This window comes from Beta vulgaris, chromosome 7, assembly GCF_026745355.1.
Source record: "Beta vulgaris subsp. vulgaris cultivar EL10 chromosome 7, EL10.2, whole genome shotgun sequence".
NCBI lineage: Eukaryota > Viridiplantae > Streptophyta > Magnoliopsida > Caryophyllales > Amaranthaceae > Beta > Beta vulgaris.
This window is the reverse complement of record NC_079208.1, coordinates 52,555,346-52,574,236: the sequence shown is the minus strand read 5'-3', so window position 1 is coordinate 52,574,236 and position 18,891 is coordinate 52,555,346. Positions and strand designations below refer to the sequence as shown.

The 18,891-nt window shown below is 37.3% G+C and overlaps 1 protein-coding gene and 2 long non-coding RNA genes across 3 annotated transcripts; 2 read left to right on the top strand and 1 right to left on the bottom strand.

Annotated features, from left to right (window-relative positions):
- Positions 1-1,215: 1,215 nt before the first annotated feature.
- Positions 1,216-7,135, bottom strand: LOC104899724 (protein FLUORESCENT IN BLUE LIGHT, chloroplastic). The gene is made up of 5 exons (XM_010686975.4): positions 6,797-7,135; positions 4,922-5,121; positions 4,127-4,289; positions 2,289-2,609; positions 1,216-1,670 (listed from the first exon to the last, which is right to left on the bottom strand). Exons 1-5 carry the CDS (start codon positions 6,894-6,896, stop codon positions 1,471-1,473), a joined length of 984 nt encoding a protein of 327 aa, XP_010685277.1. The 5' UTR covers positions 6,897-7,135; the 3' UTR covers positions 1,216-1,470.
- A 4,552-nt stretch (positions 7,136-11,687) lies between these two features.
- LOC130592223 (uncharacterized) lies at positions 11,688-13,394 on the top strand. The gene is made up of 3 exons (XR_008970485.1): positions 11,688-11,734; positions 12,361-12,417; positions 13,199-13,394. It is a non-coding gene; the product is annotated as an uncharacterized LOC130592223 (long non-coding RNA).
- A 3,543-nt stretch (positions 13,395-16,937) lies between these two features.
- LOC130592224 (uncharacterized) lies at positions 16,938-18,891 on the top strand. The gene is made up of 3 exons (XR_008970486.1): positions 16,938-17,226; positions 17,863-17,919; positions 18,696-18,891. It is a non-coding gene; the product is annotated as an uncharacterized LOC130592224 (long non-coding RNA).

Here is an 18,891-nt window from a genome sequence, read left to right as displayed (position 1 = left end):
AGATCTGTTTAATGACGCTTGTTTTTGCTGTTTTTAGTCTTGTAGCTATTTTTTTTTTTTTCGGAAGAAGTGCTAATTAGTGGTAGAATTAGGATACGCAGCATAATCGGTTGTGAGTTGTGACTTCTGTTTATTTGTGTGGGCTGCTGCGAAGAAGAAGAAAAAGTTCCCAAGTTTTATAAAACTGTTTTTACGACACATGCTGTCAAACTTCACAAGTTTGGTGAATTTTTATTGTTTTACGGATTTGCATCGTTTTGCGAATTACATTGTTAAGCACTCCGTATAAGCTCATGTTAATTTTATTTAAGATAAATAATTACTAGGCAAACTCTGAGCTATTTCCATTTCTTTGTTATCCTAGTTAATGTATGTGAAAATGTTTGGCCATATATGAATCAAAAAATTTACTTTGATATAGTTATTCAAATACTTCTATATATTCACTAAATTTAGCTTGAATGCAAGCACTAATTAATGCCCGCAAGACCAATGTTTAAGAGTTTCAATGCAAATGTCAAATCAATTTTGATGAGTTTAGGAGGGGCAAAAAGGTTTAAATAGCTTTTGCTTTAGTATATAGTATAATTGTATAGATTGATAATTTGATATTCGTGGTTAAGGAAATACATAGAATAGATGATTTGAAGAGGGCTAGACCTATATTGCTCGGACTCTTCATTTCACCTCAATCGGACATGGGTGCGACACTTGTACACTTTATTTTGGGCTAAAAATTCCAAAAATAGCCGAATCGGGCACTTGGACACGTAACTGTGTCGGACATGGGCACCCGAGTCTGAGCAACATAGGGTTAGACCTTGCTCCAGCATCCACAAAATGAATAGGTGATGTTGTTCGTTGATTTCAACCTTAGATTGCAAAGTGCCATCTATTTGGCTCCCAAATCGAAGAGCAGAGCAAATGAATTAAGCCACCAGTAGATAGTAGTAGATATTGGTGTAGTTCGGTGGTATGGCAGTGGTCTGGTCTAGTGGTAACCTAGACTGGGAAGTGGCTTTTGTTCCCTGCCGCAGGGGAGGGAACAGAGTATCTAATCGGCTTGCAAATCAAGGAACATAGCATACTAATGAAATCACCACTAAATATAAGTTCTTCTTCAGTGGTATGGCAGTGGCGTGGTGGCCGGTGGGCTAATGGTAGTGCCCGTAAGGGATGGTGTGGCATCGAGGAAGGAGAGAGACAAGGAGCATGTACAGAAATATTATTAGAAAGAACACGGTTGCAAGTAATCTCAAGCAGTATTAACAATCCCTTAAGACTAGTATAAAAGCAAAGGTAAAGAGACGAATAAATTTTCAGATGCGCAAAATTGGATAGCTCCGAGATAAAAGTGAACAAACCCTACCATGATAGATGTAGCTAAGGACGACTTTTTTTTTCTTTTTTCTTTTCGGCACTGCACCTCTATAGTTGTTAGCAAAGAACAATAATGGTGCATAAGGCAGGTCAATCTTCTAGTCTAGCAATATACTTGTCATAGAATTTTCCAGCTTTCTCAAGATCGCCTAGCTCAGTGTAGCAGTCAGCAATTGCACCATAAGCTTCTGTATTTCCTGAGGACTCTCCTACGCGCTTAGATATACCCAGAACCATGTTATGATACCTGATCGCTTCACGATACTTCCCTTGTCTTTGTAATGAAGCTCCTGAAAAGCATTTAACCAGTTGATTCATCGTCACGCAGACTTGCTACATGGTGTTTAGCACATAACCAGAAAAACCAAAACTAATAATGGCTAGAGTTGATAATGGTAAAAAACACAAGTTGAAAAATAAGATATAACATAGCTTTTGACTTTATGCTTTGTAACCTAATATTCCTGAGAGCTGAGTCCTCTCTATACTTTCTCAATAATGGTAAATAGTAGATCTATTGGACAATGAGCTGATATATTTTACCAGATATGACCAGAAAATAGTAGAGATTTTATAACATCAACAAAATAGCAGTTCATAATTTATATTTTGCCTTTTGAATATGAATCACCCCCACGGACAAATGCACATTGCTTTAGATATTGACACAGTAAATGCGGATTTCAACTTCTTTTAAGGCTAGTTTTACTTTATAAACTTCTCTCTGCTCGTTCAAAAAGAGAAATTCAACTCTTCCAGCTACACAGATTTTCACACTTTCCCTGGATGAATGTCCTTGAAGAAATATGCAATTTTTAATTCAAGCAAAAGTTAAAGGCAGAAAAGGAACACATAAAACGCCAAATGCAGAACTTAAAGGCAGATGATAAGGTCAGGCAAAAACCAACCTAAGCCTCTGGCAGCTTTCTTTTCCTCAACAGGATCATTTAAATTCTGAGCAAGTGCCAGAGCAACATTGAACTCTGTATACGCTTTCTCTGGATCTTGGTTCCTCAGATGATTTTTACCAGCTTTCAGACGAGAAATCAGCTCTTCTTTCCTTGGATCAACTATTACTTCAGTGTCCGGGATTTTGTTACTAGCAGGGGCATAACTCAAGGTAGGGGCGTATGACTCTATTTTTGCTTGTCTTCTAAGAGCTGCATTAATCTGACGCAGCTGTTCATTAAGTCGTTGGAGTTCCCCTCTCCTTTGTCGAGCCAGCAATCCTGTGACATAAACACAGAATTAAGATCCAAGACGTAAAACACCAATAAATGATTCATTAATTCAACCATGAACTTAAGCCCCTTTGGTAGCCAATGATATGATGTGGTAATTATGATGAATTTATATGTGAGTTTGTAGGAAATTTCCCATGCCAATATCAATGGTAATAAAGTTTCATCCCCAAGTATGTGTTTTTATTAACAAATTTTCATTACCACAATGCAACTTCTAAAATGAAAGTGGACAGTAATGGAGTTTTAGGAAGAGAAAAAGGTATGAGGAGGACAAGCATTACCATGGACATTGAGATAAGACTTAATTCACAAATTTACCTATAAATTCATTAGCATCAACGTGTACCTATAAATTTATGAGCATTACTGCCTACGAAGCGCAGAGTAGTAATTTGCACTTCGCAGTCTGTTCGCACGACATCAAAAATCTTTGATCTAAGATTGAGTCATTAGCTGCCAAGGGTAACAGAAGTCAGGCAGAGGAGAAATTGACCATAGATACATATATGTGCCTTTATGGCCTATTAAGTATATGATTGTCAGTTGTTCATGGAAGTTTCATTATTAGTAATGGAAATTAGGTGAAGGGTAAAGCTAAGGAGCTATTACTAGGTAATGCATCACCAACTCTGCATACTGATGAGCCATGTAAGTAAAAGGTTTTCGAAGAGGCTGTAACCATACAGCACACTTCACAATGTAGTTCTGACGTAGTTCCAATGACATAAAAGTAATTGTGTAGTTATTGTTTCCACATTTTGACGATTAGTTCAGACTCATGGTCTCGGATGAAAGATCAGCATCATTGAAATGCTCTCTTCAAAAACAGTGCATACAGAAGTCTTCCTCTCGCTTATGAACTGATATCTCAAAACAAATTTAAGAAGAAAATTAAGAAGGAAAGCTTATATTTGATTGATAATTTGGAATTTTACAGTTAAACAAAGATAGTAACAAGCTTTTGAGAGGCTTGTTTCTCTCCAAAAACTAAACACCTAAACACTCAACAATTTTCAACATCCTTTCTCTCTACCTAATCTATGTTATTTACAGAGTTTCTTCCTTTAACCCTCTAACTTATTCCTCAAGCTAACCCATAACAAACTAATGTGCATTACCAAAAGTGCCCCCTTCCCCCTAGGTCAATCTATTACGGGCATGAAGTAGCTTAATATATAGGCTCATGAAGATTATGGCATCTCATGCTCCTAAGATAAAAGTACCCAACCAGTATTTAAGAAAATGAGTTGCATCTTGTATGAGCACATCTATCACCTTCTCTTTCACACGTGTCAGGTGTCATCATAAAGCAGATTTCGGATAATGCCTTCACAGCTTTCAGAGATCAAGCTGAGATAGAAGATAATACAGCTTGTCTTAGCAATGTTCTTACAGCTCATTTTCTGTGTTGTTCCATCCATTACTTTATACATGCTCAATAAATTAGTAGACGATCTACTATGACAATGATACAAACATGAGAAGCAAAAAAGGTAACTCACCTCCAACAGTAGCCCCAATGAGTGCTACAAATAGGAACAGGGGCATGTTGAAGACGGAATTGACTGGCTCACTTGTTTCTGCTAGAGCTTCCAAAGGCATAGTGAGAAACATGGCATTGGCTAAAAGAACTGCTATTGCAGGTAATCTCAAAATGTAGACTTCCTGTCATGTTGACAAGAGAGTTCATGTTATGAGGCAAAAGCTCGACGCCAAAATAAAAGCCGAACATGATTTGCATCCCTCTAAATGTGAGTTGATAAGTAGAGGTAGGAGTTGCATACGAGGACTAATTTATGAGAAAAGTTTCTTCTTTTTTTGGATACAGAGTAAGACTTTGTCAGCTATCATGAAATACTGTATCAATCCTGTAGAAGGGTAATAGCACGCATCGAAAGGGTTTGTTACTCAATGAATATATTTGAAATGACAATAATTGAAGAGAGATGAGAGATAAACTTCTAGTTTGAGTCAACCCATTTTAAAGAACTGAAATGGAGATTTCTATTTGGAAGGTCATACAAACCCTAAAAGTATCAAGAAACTACTTGAGCAAAAGTGTCTTGAGACTGGTAAAATTAATTATATCAGATAGTAAGAAGTTATCCAGAAGTATTTCTCTATTTCTTCTGTTAGCATGAAACTTGAGATGCTCCATATCCCAAAAGCAAAGGCTGCATGTGGCATGGGATAATACACTACTAGGTTTATGGAGGATCAGCACAAAGTTTCATATCTAAGACTGGCAAGAAATTGTAGAAATATGAAGAAGATTGTGACTCCACTGACCAGCATACCTCATTGAAAGAAAGGTTTCGCAATTCATCTCTTGAGAGTAGCGGAGACATGTGAATGCAAGTCTTCATGTTAATCCTATTTTGTAGATGGTTCATAGATGATTCTCCTGAATAAATCCTGTAAATCTTAGACAGTGCAGATGCAGTACCTCGGCTTGCCAATATGAAATTCTTTGAATTGTATGGCATTGCTGGGTCCCCTAAGTTAAACAACACATCTTCCTTGATAAGTATGTTATGCATTTGTAACTCCATAAGAAAGCTAAGATTTTAGTTATCACAAAATACAGTTCCACAAAACCACCATCAATGAGAAGAAATCCAAACTGCTAAGAGCGTCATACAAATAATGCAGACCATTACCAAGAAATAAAATGATTTCCAGGCCTCAAATAATTGTGACACATAAGTTCAGATGATGTTCACTGTCTACAATAATTGTGCACTCTGACCAATATGTTTTTCTAACCTTCCTATACAACATTCCCGGACGAGTTGGAAACTATGATGATTATTTGGTGATAAACATGGACAAAGAAGGTAAGAGATAAAAAATGATAAGTTGACAACTGCATGTTCAATTTTCACAGGCATACAAGACACGATAGGTAGGGTAGGTTCGAAAGTAACTTGGGAGTTGCATAAGTCATACCCACAAACAGAAAGCATAATAATAATAATGTGCAGGTTCAGAAATTAGCAATTAGCATTTCAAAAATCCGAAGATATGTGCATGAACAGAACAGATTATAATTATATAAACAAACCTAGGCTTACTAGGTATGGCACATTTCATGAACCGCCAAAGGTATTAACAATCCACATAAGATATGATGAAATAAACTGCAAATGCATTTTGCATTCATTACCAACCATTTTTTTTCATACATTCAGCTGAAAGTTCAACTGCAGCTAATATGCAATCACTTAGCCACCCAGATAGAGCTCAAAAAGAATGATATCCAAAGATTTGGTAATGGACCAGTTTAACCCTTTCTTGCCTTTGTGCTTCTAAGCTATTACCTCAAACAACATTACTGCTTTAATTATATTCACTTACTTAAGCTCTGTTCTTTTGGACTGAATTAATGGAAATTCAGTTCAGTGAAGTTCAGACAAATTTAGTTCGGTTCAGACAAATTCAGTTCTCACACACATTCACTTCAGTTCAGTTAGTTCCTCTCACAGTTTTTATTCAGTTCTTTCGACAAATTAAGTTAAGTTTAGTTCAGTTTAGACAAATTAAGTTCAGTTCAGTTCAGTTAGACAAATTAAGTTCAGTTCAGTCCAGTCCAGCCGAGTCCAATTCAGTCCAAAAGAACATAGGCTTAAACCCTTCCTCTGATAGCCAAATTGAATTAACTTCTCAGAATTCATTTTTGCAGTTCCAACTTAGCAGTTAGCACTACTGAATTTTTGTATGATAAATTGATACTCTTCAGTGTTGCTTAAAAACATGCCCTTTCTTTCATCAAATATCAACCCACAATCCCACATAATGACATAATACATAAATACATAAAAAAAAAATATATGCTTTGATTTCCTCCTTTTACCTCCTCAACAGTCAACACTCAACAACCCCAATTCAAGGTTCAAAGATACCAAATAAACAAGAACCCGAGTTTCGATTGCGACCCACAAAACTTTACCAACTAAACTAGCTTAATTACGCGCCAAACTCATAAAATTACTTCTAAAACTACTACACCCAGATTAAATTTTACCAAACTGGTCAAGATAACATAATAATTTTGAGATGGGTAACACAATTATGATTCTACTCAGAAAAAAAAAAAAACTTTCATACACAGCACTATCAAAATGGAAAGAAGAATAATGATTAATGAGTAAATCAAATGTAGTCGTACTAACCCTGAAATTTAAACTTTCTGGAGAATAATTGATGCCATGAAGAAATACCAGACTGTTTTGCAGGAGTTAGGAGGGTAGAGCAGTGAAAAAACATGGCCATACTTTCTGCAAAACTGCAGATAGAAAAGTGAAGAAGATAAACCAAAAATTTGTTCCTAAAAAAAAAAAAGCAGCAGAAGAGAAGAATAAGGTGAAATGGGATTGTAGAAGAAAGAAAGAAAGAGAAGATTTCAGTTTTGTCAGAAACAAGGTGCCATCTGCCACACCAGAGCAGATTTCTCAGGACGTGGATAAAGAAGAAGATATATCTCCATTACTTTTTACCGCCACTTTCGTTGCTGTGGGTTTTTTTTACCACTTCACCCCAGGGCTAAACACTAATAATAAATTGCAATTTCACAATTACACGTGATCAACGCAAGGAAAAATATAATTATGGAGTATCTTGTTTGATTGTGCTATTATATGTATTTAAAATGAAAAGGTATTGGGTCAGATGCGTCGGATCATAATATTTGGTCGGACGACCAAATGAAATAAAAACAACACAAGCTGAAAAAATTTACACACAAACTGAAAGAATACAGAAGACCAAATGAAAGAAAAACAACACAAGTTGAAAGAATTTACACACCAACTGAAAGTCAACAGAAGACCAAATGAAAGAAAAACAACACAAGGTGAAATAATTTACACACCAACTGAAAGAACATAGAAAACCAAATGAAAGAAAAACAACACAAGCTGAAAGATTCAACACACCAATTGGAAGTCAACAGAAGACCAAATGAAAGAAAAACAACACAAGTTGAAAGAATTTACACACCAACTAAAATAACACAGAAGACCAAATGAAAGAAAAACAACACAAACTGAAAGAATTTACACACCAACTGAAAGTCAAGTAATCTCTCACCAAATTATTACTATCTTCTTCTCTACTCCTACCTCACACCAACTGCTATGTCTCACTCCCACTCTCTCTCCTCCAAACTCTCTAATCTACTCATCCTGATCATCGTCTTCCTCATCTCCTTCCTCTCCAACTTCGTTCTCTCTCCGACGACCGCCATTGGCATGTTTCCTGGTGTGGTTCTTCCTCCTCTTCTCCCGCCATCGAAGTAGTTGTATTAAAAGTACGCTCTCAACTTCCCAGATGGAGAACAACATGGTTATGAGAAGAAGACACTGAATTTAAGTCTTCATTTGATGACTATTTAAAGGCGATGGAGTCTATTAAAACTGACAGGAAGAAGAAGAAAGTTCAAAGAGGGAGTGGCCGTGAAAAGAAGCTTAGTGATGTTGCAGTCAGTAAAGATCTTCCGAAACATCAGAAACGGAGGGAGACTGTTAAATTTAAGAGGTTTGTAAGGTCGTCCGACGGAAAGTATTGGGTCAGACGGTCTGACCCAATACTTTCACATTTAAAATATTGTAATTAGAGATATTAATGATTGAAGCGTTGTGTTGACAAATGTGAATGTCAAATTTTAAAGCAGTGGCAATCGATGTTAAAATTTGACAAAAATCATTGAATTTTTTTACTTCAACACACAGAGTATGTAATATGGAGCCTTCATTGTTGTTAAAATCTCGATCCGGATCTTTAGATCCTACGATTTTACGATCCTGAAGGAATTCACTAATCCCGATCCTACGTATATATAGGATCTTAATTTTGTAGGATCTTTCGATCTTATCCAACCACAAAAAATCACATGGTAGGATCTTAACACCATTCTACGATCCTACCGTATAAAAAATCATAAAGTAATTTAAAGTAATTTCACATATTATACTTCTCATATTAGATTTTGGTCACATGTTACTTCAATCTTATAAAAAACTATCACCATTTGCTAAAAGCCATTATTAATATGTGTAAATTTTTTTAACATGAGCTTCTCACCATATTCTAGTATAATTATCTGTATTTGATACTATAAAAAAAAATATGTATTTGATCACCGAATTGTAGGATCTTACGATCCTACGATCCGATCCCACCGATTCAATTCTACCAACCCCTACGATCCAAGGTAGGATCCAGATTCTGATAACATTGGGAGCAACTAAAAATTTAATACCCGAAAATAACAAAATCATATAATTAGAAAAGATGAATAAATTACAATGACAGTCTTCAAGTCTTTATTTTTTTTTTAATACCAATCAATGATATCTTAGAAAAAAACTTGTAGGAGCATATCTTATTAAAAGTGAACATACAATTATTTGTACTCTATAAAATCAAGTCAAACTCATCGAAGATCAATAGTACAAGGGAAAAAAATATACAGTGAGAAAAATTAACGTGAGAAACTAAACTATTGCAATCTTCTTTGTTAGATAAGTTTATAATCATATCACCCGACAAATACTAAAAAAAAAGTTAAACAAAAACACAAAAGAAAATGTGGTAAAATACCTTGAACACTAAAATTAGTGATTAGGAGTATTATATAAAATTTAAAAACAAATTTTATATGAAGAAAAAAAAAAGAAAAAATGAAACTGGGGAAATTGGTCCCCTGGCTGCTCCCTCCGTTATTATTGTTTTGTAGATTGAAAAGAAACAAATGTAATACTTACTTGCTAGAAATCGTCGAGGCATTTTAAAAACACTAGAATACTAGACATTTGTACTTTGATTATTTGATAGTTGTAAATACTACGAATGCTTATCTGATTCTATAAGACTATAATTTATTATCACTTCTAAAAAATCACCCCTTACCTTTTCATTCTATCTATCCTAAAATTCCTTCTCACAACATTTTTGTTCTCAATTTAGTTTACAATGACTTGGAAAGGACAATATCACCTCTTTTTTTCTATTTAAAAAAACACAAGTGTTTAAAAACTCAAAGCTCTCTTAGGTCTTGTAATGTTGAGTTTAGGGTGAGTTTATCCATCGAGAACGTATTGTGTCGGACTCGTCCGACCATAATCTTGGTCGGACGACTTTCAGGTGGTTCCAATTTTTTTTCAGGTAGTCTTCATTTTTTTTTCAGGTGGTTCCAATTTTTTTTCAGGTAGTATTCATTTTGTTTTCAGTTAGTCTTTTTTGTTTTTCAGTAGGTTTTTGTGCTTCAGTTAGATTTACTTGAGTTTCAGTTGGTCTTTATTCTTTTTCAGGTAGTCTATATTTTTTCTTCAGGTAGTCTTCATTTTGTTTCAGTTAGTCTATTATTTCTTTCAGTTGGTCCAACTGAAAGAAAAGAAAGTCTAACTGAAAGAAAAGAAAGTCTAACGGAAAGAAAAAAAGTTCAACTGAAAGAAAAGAAAGTCCAACTGAAAGAAAAGAAAGTCCAACTGAAAGAACACAAAGTCTAACTGAAAGAAAACAAAGTTCAACTGAAAGAAAAGAAAGTCCAACTGAAAAGAAAACTAACCTGAAAACAACCATCCTTCGAATTGATAAAAACAACCATGGCATTGTTATAAGCAAGGAATCACCACTCACCACATTCTCACCATCCTTCGAATTGAAAGTAAACCAAATTCGAATTGTCTGATATCAACATTCTTCTCCTTAGTCGGGTCCTTTTCAAGTAATGCGGCAAAATTTCATCAACTTCAATCAAATTTCTAGGACCTCCACCCTTTTTTCTTCTTGCTGCACCTTTCTTTCCTTTACCACATGCTGTATCCATTGTTGTTTTTTTACTCTCCTAAATGAAGTTTATATTTTCTGGAAAAATTGTATGTATGTATGTGTAAGAATTTTGAGTGTGATGGAAGATGAATGAAAATGGATGATGATGAATGGTTGTGCTCATTTTTGGTTTTTCACCGGCGGCGACGGAGGAAGAAGATGAAGGAGCAGCGGTGCCGTTCTCGCGGCTTTGTCCGACGGAAAATGTTAGGTCAGATGGTCTGACCCAATACTTTCACTTATCCATCATACCCAAACCCAACTTTCAAACTATACCACATTAGCTTTCGACTAATTTTTACCTAATTTTTATTCTTCAAACTCACTCCAGACTCCATTCTAGTTTTACATTTAATTTTATCCCTCAGACTCTCTACCAAAAATTTAACATATTATTTTATATTTAATCTATTTTATGTTTTTTTTTTCTATAATGTTAATTACTTAATATGTAGATAATATATAGTTCAAATATTTATTGTAATACTCCGTATTTTTAATACTAATTTCGTACTAATTAAGAAAATATAAAAGAATTAATAAAAAAGGTATTTTAATTTATTTACAAGTTAATAGGAATAAATTATTAGTAATATGAATTTGTTAGGAATTTCCGGAATTTTAAAAGAGTAACCTAATCGACCTAGGGTTACTACCTTTTGGAAGGGAGTATAAAAGGAAAAGAAGTTGGAATTTCAGATAAAAACCCTAAACCCTTTCTTCTCCCTCTCTCCTCAGCCGACATTCATCTCTCTCCTTCTCTCTTTTTCGAATTTTTTCTCTCTCTCAGAATTTTCTTTCTCTCTCTCGGATCTCTCTCTCTCGAATCTCTCTCGCGGGTTCGCTCGCTACTCTTCTTCTTTGGCTTCGTGCAAAAGGGTCCGACGAAGGTACAAGGTTCGAGCGCGCAGGTGCGCAGGCGTCGAGGGTCGAAAAGTTGCGAGATTCCGTCGAAGGGTCGAGTTGTGCGCGATTTCGTCGAAGGGTCGAGGTGTGCGCGAGTGTCGAGAGTTCTGTCCGGGAGTCTTGGTGCGAAGGGTGCTGTGGTTCGTGTGAGGCTCGCGAGTGTCGCGCGGTGTGGGCGACGTACGAGCAGCGACGAGAGTCTTGGTGAAGGGTTCGTGTGGTGCGAATTCTGTCGAGCACAAGGGTGCGAGTCCGCCGAATTCTTGTGCGAAAAGTGGGTCGAGTGCTGCGACAAGGGTCGTGGTGTTGAGGGTTTCGTGCGCGTGTGGTGTGGTCTTCGGTCGCCGGAATTCTTTCGCCGGCGATTTCTAACGGTATAATTTGTACTTAACTTAGTATGTCAGTTTATTAATTATTCTTATATTTACTGTTTCGTAGTTAAGAAAGGTTTGTAATTATTAATTAATAATTAGAGTTGTGTAATAAATTATTAGTTAAGTTATTGTTCTGTTTTAAGTGAAAATTTCTGGTTAGGTTTGTAATTGGAATAAGTTGGAAGTAGGAAAATTGGTATTATTATTAGTTACATTATTATCGTTTCATGAGTAACCTGTTTCATGAAATCTGACTTTGGACGTGTGACTCACCCTTTGGACATGGAATTTACCCTTTTGGACATGGAACTTACTTTTGGACATGGAACTTACCTTTTGGACATATGACTTACCTTTTGGACATATGACTTGACTTTTGGACATAAGACAGGCTGGACTTATGACATTTTGGATTGGTAAATTAGTGGACTAATGTTACTAAAACTTAGTTACTCACTATTTCTGACTTCTAAAAGACGTTAAATTCACTAGATTAGAATTATAACGAAAGTTAGAATAAGGTTTTAACTATTGCGTAATTCGAATCGTTAGATCGTTATGGTCTTAGGACGTAGTAGTTGGTGTTATCAAGGAGTAACACTAAGAGCTTTGTTTTAACGATTTAGGTCCCAATTTCATAAGCGGCTCGTTCTATTAAGTCAGCGAAAATTCTCCGTTACAAGGTACGTACGCGTACCAGTTTACTTTCAAAGCTTAGTATCATGTTTAGGTTGCAGTTCATGTTATTGGAACCTAGTACCATGATAGGGAACATTTGATTGTGATTGTTTGGTTAGACGTTTATAACGTGAAATCAATATGATCATTGAAATATGTTGCATTGAAATGCGAAGTTCTATCGTAGTGTAACATCAGCATTATTAATCTGATCTATAGAGTAACAAGAGTGTTACTAAGGATAAGATTGAGTTTGGTAATTAAGAGAGTATGTAAATGACTCCTTAAAGTTATAAAAGAATGATTGGTAATAAAAGAAGATTATGGCGATACTTGTAGTTGGACTCCCTACAAGTATAGAACAATGGGGGAGTGTAGGACTTGTCCTACACTCCTACGCAGGCCTACTGTGACGACAGTAGTGTCCTTATATTTTGATAACTCAAGTAGGCGGAAGGTTCCGTTCGATCTTGGGGGTATGCATACTAAGGTGATGGGTGTGAGACGGAACAAAACCGTATTTGCATTTCATCTAATAGACCAAGTTGTCTATTAAGGATTCAGTAGCCCGTATGATTCTAGTGAGATGACGGTGCCCGTTCGATGCCAAATAATGAAAGATTAAAGGATGTGAGATAACGTAGGTTCATATAACAGTGGTAATGTATGCATCATTTATGTTCATATAGTTTCAATGGTTCATTACGTACTCAGCATAGCTGACCCTGTGTGTTATTATGTGTTTGTTGTCCTGTGATGAACTATTGATACTTCAATGGGGAGCAGACTAGGTGAGCTGGTGCTGCTGCATGACATCAAGCATATGGGGGCTAGACTGTAGTTTGAAGTTAATTTTGGTTTGATCATTAATGAATTTTATAGAACATTATTACATGGTTTGAGTTTGAATAAAGAGGGGTCATCTATGATTCCCGAGTTGTAATTACATTTTCTATTCCGCTGCAATTTGGTTTTGAGACAATGAATTTGAGTTACCGTATTTCTAATTATGCCTTGCGTTCCATCGCGGCGGTAACACTCCCAAAGTCGATGCGACGTAGCATCTGCGCTGAAATTAACATAGTAGCTATTTCAGTGACTTACACATAATTTTTGTTTTAACTTATTCAACGAATACACATTTAACATATCAACATATATTGCGAACACCTTTAAGTCTGTACTGACTTGCATTACAATCATCCAAAATAAGATGCCATAATTAACAATAAAAGATAAAACTATGCACTATTATTGAAAATGGGAATGTAATATTCGTAAAGAAATACTATATATATATATATAAATCAAATAATGTTACTCCCTAATTGGCATGCAAGCCTTATTATCCCTAACATAACAAATGAACAAAAACGATCAAAATTAAAACAAAAATCCTAATCCTCATATATGTTCAAAAGAACATATGGGCCAAGACGGTGAGCTTCATCCTCAGATCCAGAATCCTCCATCCCTCCATCAAGGTCAATCTCATCTGCCTCAGGCTCGCCGTCCTCAAAGAATATATCTTCTAGTATGGGTCCTAGGTCTTCCTCGGGATCTTCTTCCTCGATGGGATCCTCCTCTCACTGGGATCCTCCTCCTCAATGGGATCCTCCTCCTCAATGGGATCCTCCTCCAATGGGATCCTCTTCCTGAACAGGATTCTCATCCTCAACAGGGTCTTCATTCTCAGCAGGGTTCTCCTCCTCAACTGGTATATCCTCTAGTGGAGGTGGCTATCATCATCATCCTCCCCATGTAACCCTGGTACAACCTGGACTCCACCCAACACTATAATGAAGGTCCTATTGTTCCTTTCATCATCAGAGACGTAAGTGACTGTCCTAAGATTCTGAAAGTCATCAGCTAACAACTCATCCTCAAATGGGTTGGGTTGTGTTCTGATGCAAAACGGGAAAGTTATAGCTTATGCGTCCCGACAGTTGAAGCCATATGAAGTCAATTACCCAACACATGACCTAGAATTGGCCGCCATAGTATTTGCACTCAAAATTTGGAGACACTACCTCTATGGGGTAACCTGCCGTATCTTCACCGATCACAAAAGCCTTAAATATATCTTCACCCAGAAAGACCTCAACATGAGACAACGCAGATGGTTAGAGCTCATCAAAGACTATGACTTAGACATTCAATACCATGAGGGTAAAGCCAACGTTGTTGCTGATGCGTTAAGTCGCAAGTCTAGCCATAGCCTGAATACATTAGTCGTTGCCGACAAACTTTGTGAGGAATTCTCTAGACTTCAAATAGAAGTTGTTCATGAAGGGGAGGTAGAAAGATTGCTGAGTGCCCTAACCATCGAACCTAACTTCCTAGAAGAGATAAGGGCGAGTCAACCTGGGGATGTGAAACTTGAGCGAGTCAAGGCAAAGCTTAAGGAGGGCAAAGCAGAGGGGTTTGCGATCCATGAGGATGGGCATACGATATAAGGGTAGGTGGTGCGTGCCACAAAAGTGTGAAGAACTGAAACAAAAGATAATGAGCGAGGGTCATAACACGACGTATTCTGTCCACCCAGGGGGAGATAAGTTGTATAAGGACCTCAAGAAGATGTTTTGGTGGCCTGGTATGAAGAGAGCAGTAGCTGAGTTTGTTTCCAAATGCTTAACATGCCAGAAAGTCAAAAGTGAACACAAGAGACCTCAGGGAAAGATTCAACCCTTAGACATTCCGACGTGGAAATGGGACTCGATATCCATGGACTTCGTTGTCGCCTTACCTAGGAGTCGGGGAGGCAATAATACCATTTGGGTGATAGTGGATAGACTAACCAAGACAGCAAGGTTCATACCTATGAAAGATACGTGGAGTATGGAAGCCTTAGCCAAGGCTTATGTGAAAAATGTCATTCGATTGCATGGAGTACCCACAAGTATAGTATCAGATCGAGATTCTCGATTCCTGTCGAATTTCTGGAAAAAGGTCCAGGAAGCATTTGGTAGTGAGCTATTAATGAGTACAGCCTTTCACCCGCTACCGATGGTCAAACGAACGAACTATTCAGACCTTAGAGGACATGTTGCGAGCATGTGCTTTAGAATACCAAGGGTCATGGGAAGACCATTTGGACCTCATAGAATTCTCATACAACAACAGCTACCATGCTAGTATTAAGATGGCACCATTTGAAGCGTTGTACGGGAGAAAGTGTCGTAGCCCTTTGTGTTGGAACGACATCAGTGAGATGTAGTGTTAGGACCTGATATGATTCAAGAGACGATGGATCAAGTGCGAGTCATTCAAGAAAAGATTAAGACTGCACAGGACAGGCAAAAATCCTATGCGGACCAGAAGCGAAGGGACGAAAATTTCGAAGTTGGGGAAAAAGTGTTGCTTAAGGTGTCCCCAATGAAAGGAGTGATGCGATTCGGGAAAAAAGGGAAGCTAAGCCCTAAGTTCATAGGACCCTATGAGATACTGGCGAGGGTAGGGAAAGTTGCTTACCGCCTGGATTTACCCAACGACTTAGAAAGGGTCCATAACGTGTTTCACGTTCCCAACTCCGGAGATACGTACCTGATGCGTCACATGTCCTTGAACCTGAAAACGTAGATTAGACGAAACTTTTCCTATGAGGAGAAACCTGTCCAGATCCTAGACCGCAAAGTGCGAAGTACGAGGAATAAGGACGTCAGAATTGTCAAGGTGTTGTGGAGAAATCAAACTACCGAGGAAGCCACATGGGAAGCCGAAGATGCAATGCGTCTGAAGTACCCTGAGCTTTTCCAAGAGGTACGTGAGTTACGGGGACGTAACTTTTCTTTTAAGGGGGAAGAATGCGATAGAATTTCGCGCTTTCACCCTAAAGTATGTTAATTATGTTGATTATGTTAGTTATATGCTAGTTATGTGTGAAAATTGCTTATCTATTGTGTGAACGTTAGAAAACGCTTGTGAAATTTGGGACTTAGAAGTGCAAAAGATCGTCGTTAAGACGGGCAACCTCAAAGTTTCGGGACGAAACTTCTTTTAAGGGGGGAAGCCTGTAATACTCCGTATTTTTAATACTAATTTCGTACTAATTAAGAAAATATAAAAGAATTAATAAAAAAGGTATTTTAATTTATTTACAAGTTAATAGGAATAAATTATTGTAATATGAATTTGTTAGGAATTTCCGGAATTTTAAAAGAGTAACCTAATCGACCTAGGGTTACTACCTTTTGGAAGGGAGTATAAAAAGGAAAAGAAGTTGGAATTTCAGATAAAAACCCTAACCCTTTCTTCTCCCTCTTCCTCAGCCGACATTCATCTCTCTCCTTCTCTCTTTTTCGAATTTTTTCTCTCTCTCAGAATTTTCTTTCTCTCTCTCGGATCTCTCTCTCTCGAATCTCTCTCGCGGGTTCGCTCGCTACTCTTCTTCTTTGGCTTCGTGCAAAAGGGTCCGACGAAGGTACAAGGTTCGACGCGCAGGGTGCGCAGGCGTCGAGGGTCGAAAAGTTGCGAGATTCCGTCGAAGGGGTCGAGTTGTGCGCGATTTCGTCGAAGGGGTGAGGTGTGCGCGAGTGTCGAGAGTTCTGTCCGGGAGTCTTGGTGCGAAGGGTGCTGTGGTTCGTGTGAGGCTCGCGAGTGTCGCGCGGTGTGGGCGACGTACGAGCAGCGACGAGAGTCTTGGTGAAGGGTTCGTGTGGTGCGAATTCTGTCGAGCACAAGGGTGCGAGTCCGCCGGAATTCTTGTGCGAAAAGTGGGTCGAGTGCTGCGACAAGGGTCGTGGTGTTGAGGGTTTCGTGCGCGTGAGTGGTGTGGTCTTCGGTCGCCGGAATTCTTTCGCCGGCGATTTCTAACGGTATAATTTTGTACTTAACTTAGTATGTCAGTTTATTAATTATTCTTATATTTACTGTTTCGTAGTTAAGAAAGGTTTGTAATTATTAATTAATAATTAGAGTTGTGTAATAAATTATTAGTTAAGTTATTGTTCTGTTTTAAGTGAAAATTTCTGGTTAGGTTTGTAATTGGAATAAGTTGGAAGTAGGAAAATTGTGTATTATTATTAGTTACATTATTATCGTTTCATGAGTAACCTGTTTCATGAAATCTGACTTTGGGACGTGTGACTCACCCTTTGGACATGGAATTTACCCTTTTGGACATGGAACTTACTTTTGGACATGGAACTTACCTTTTGGACATATGACTTACCTTTTGGACATATGACTTGACTTTTGGACATAAGACAGGCTGGACTTATGACATTTTGGATTGGTAAATTAGTGGACTAATGTTACTAAATAACTTAGTTACTCACTATTTCTGACTTCTAAAAGACGTTAAATTCACTAGATTAGAATTATAACGAAAGTTCTAGAATAAGGTTTTAACTATTGCGTAATTCGAATCGTTAGATCGTTATGGCTTAGGACGTAGTAGTTGTTAGTGTTATCAAGGACGTAACACTAAGAGCTTTGTTTTAACGATTTAGGTCCCAATTTCATAAGCGGCTCGTTCTATTAAGTCAGCGAAAATTCTCCGTTACAAGGTACGTACGCGTACCAGTTTACTTTCAAAGCTTAGTATCATGTTTAGGTTGCAGTTCATGTTATTGGAACCTAGTACCATGATAGGGAACATTTGATTGTGATTGTTTGGTTAGACGTTTATAACGTGAAATCAATATGATGCATTGAAATATGTTGCATTGAAATGCGAAGTTCTATCTAGTGTAACATCAGCATTATTATTGATCTATAGAGTAACAAGAGTGTTACTAAGGATAAGATTGAGTTTGGTAATTAAGAGAGTATGTAAATGACTCCTTAAAGTTATAAAAGAATGATTGGTAATAAAAGAAGATTATGGCGATACTTGTAGTTGGACTCCCTACAAGTATAGAACAATGGGGGGTGTAGGACTTGTCCTACACTCCTACGCAGGCCTACTGTGACGACAGTAGTGTCCTTATATTTTGATAACTCAAGTAGGCGGAAGGTTCCGTTCGATCTTGGGGTATGCATACTAAGGTGATGGGTGTGAGACGGAACAAAACCGTATTTGCATTTCATCTAATAGACCAAGTTGTCTATTAAGGATTCAGTAGCCCGTATGATTCTAGTGAGATGACGGTGCCCGTTCGATGCCAAATAATGAAAGATTAAAGGATGTGAGATAACGTAGGTTCATATAACAGTGGTAATGTATGCATCATTTATGTTCATATAGTTTCAATGGTTCATTACGTACTCAGCATAGCTGACCCGTGTGTTATTATGTGTTTGTTGTCCTGTGATGAACTATTGATACTTCAATGGGGAGCAGACTAGGTGAGCTGGTGCTGCTGCATGACATCAAGCATATGGGGCTAGACTGTAGTTTGAAGTTAATTTTTGGTTTGATCATTAATGAATTTTATAGAACATTATTACATGGTTTGAGTTTGAATAAAGAGGGGTCATCTATGATTCCCGAGTTGTAATTACATTTTCTATTCCGCTGCAATTTGGTTTTGAGACAA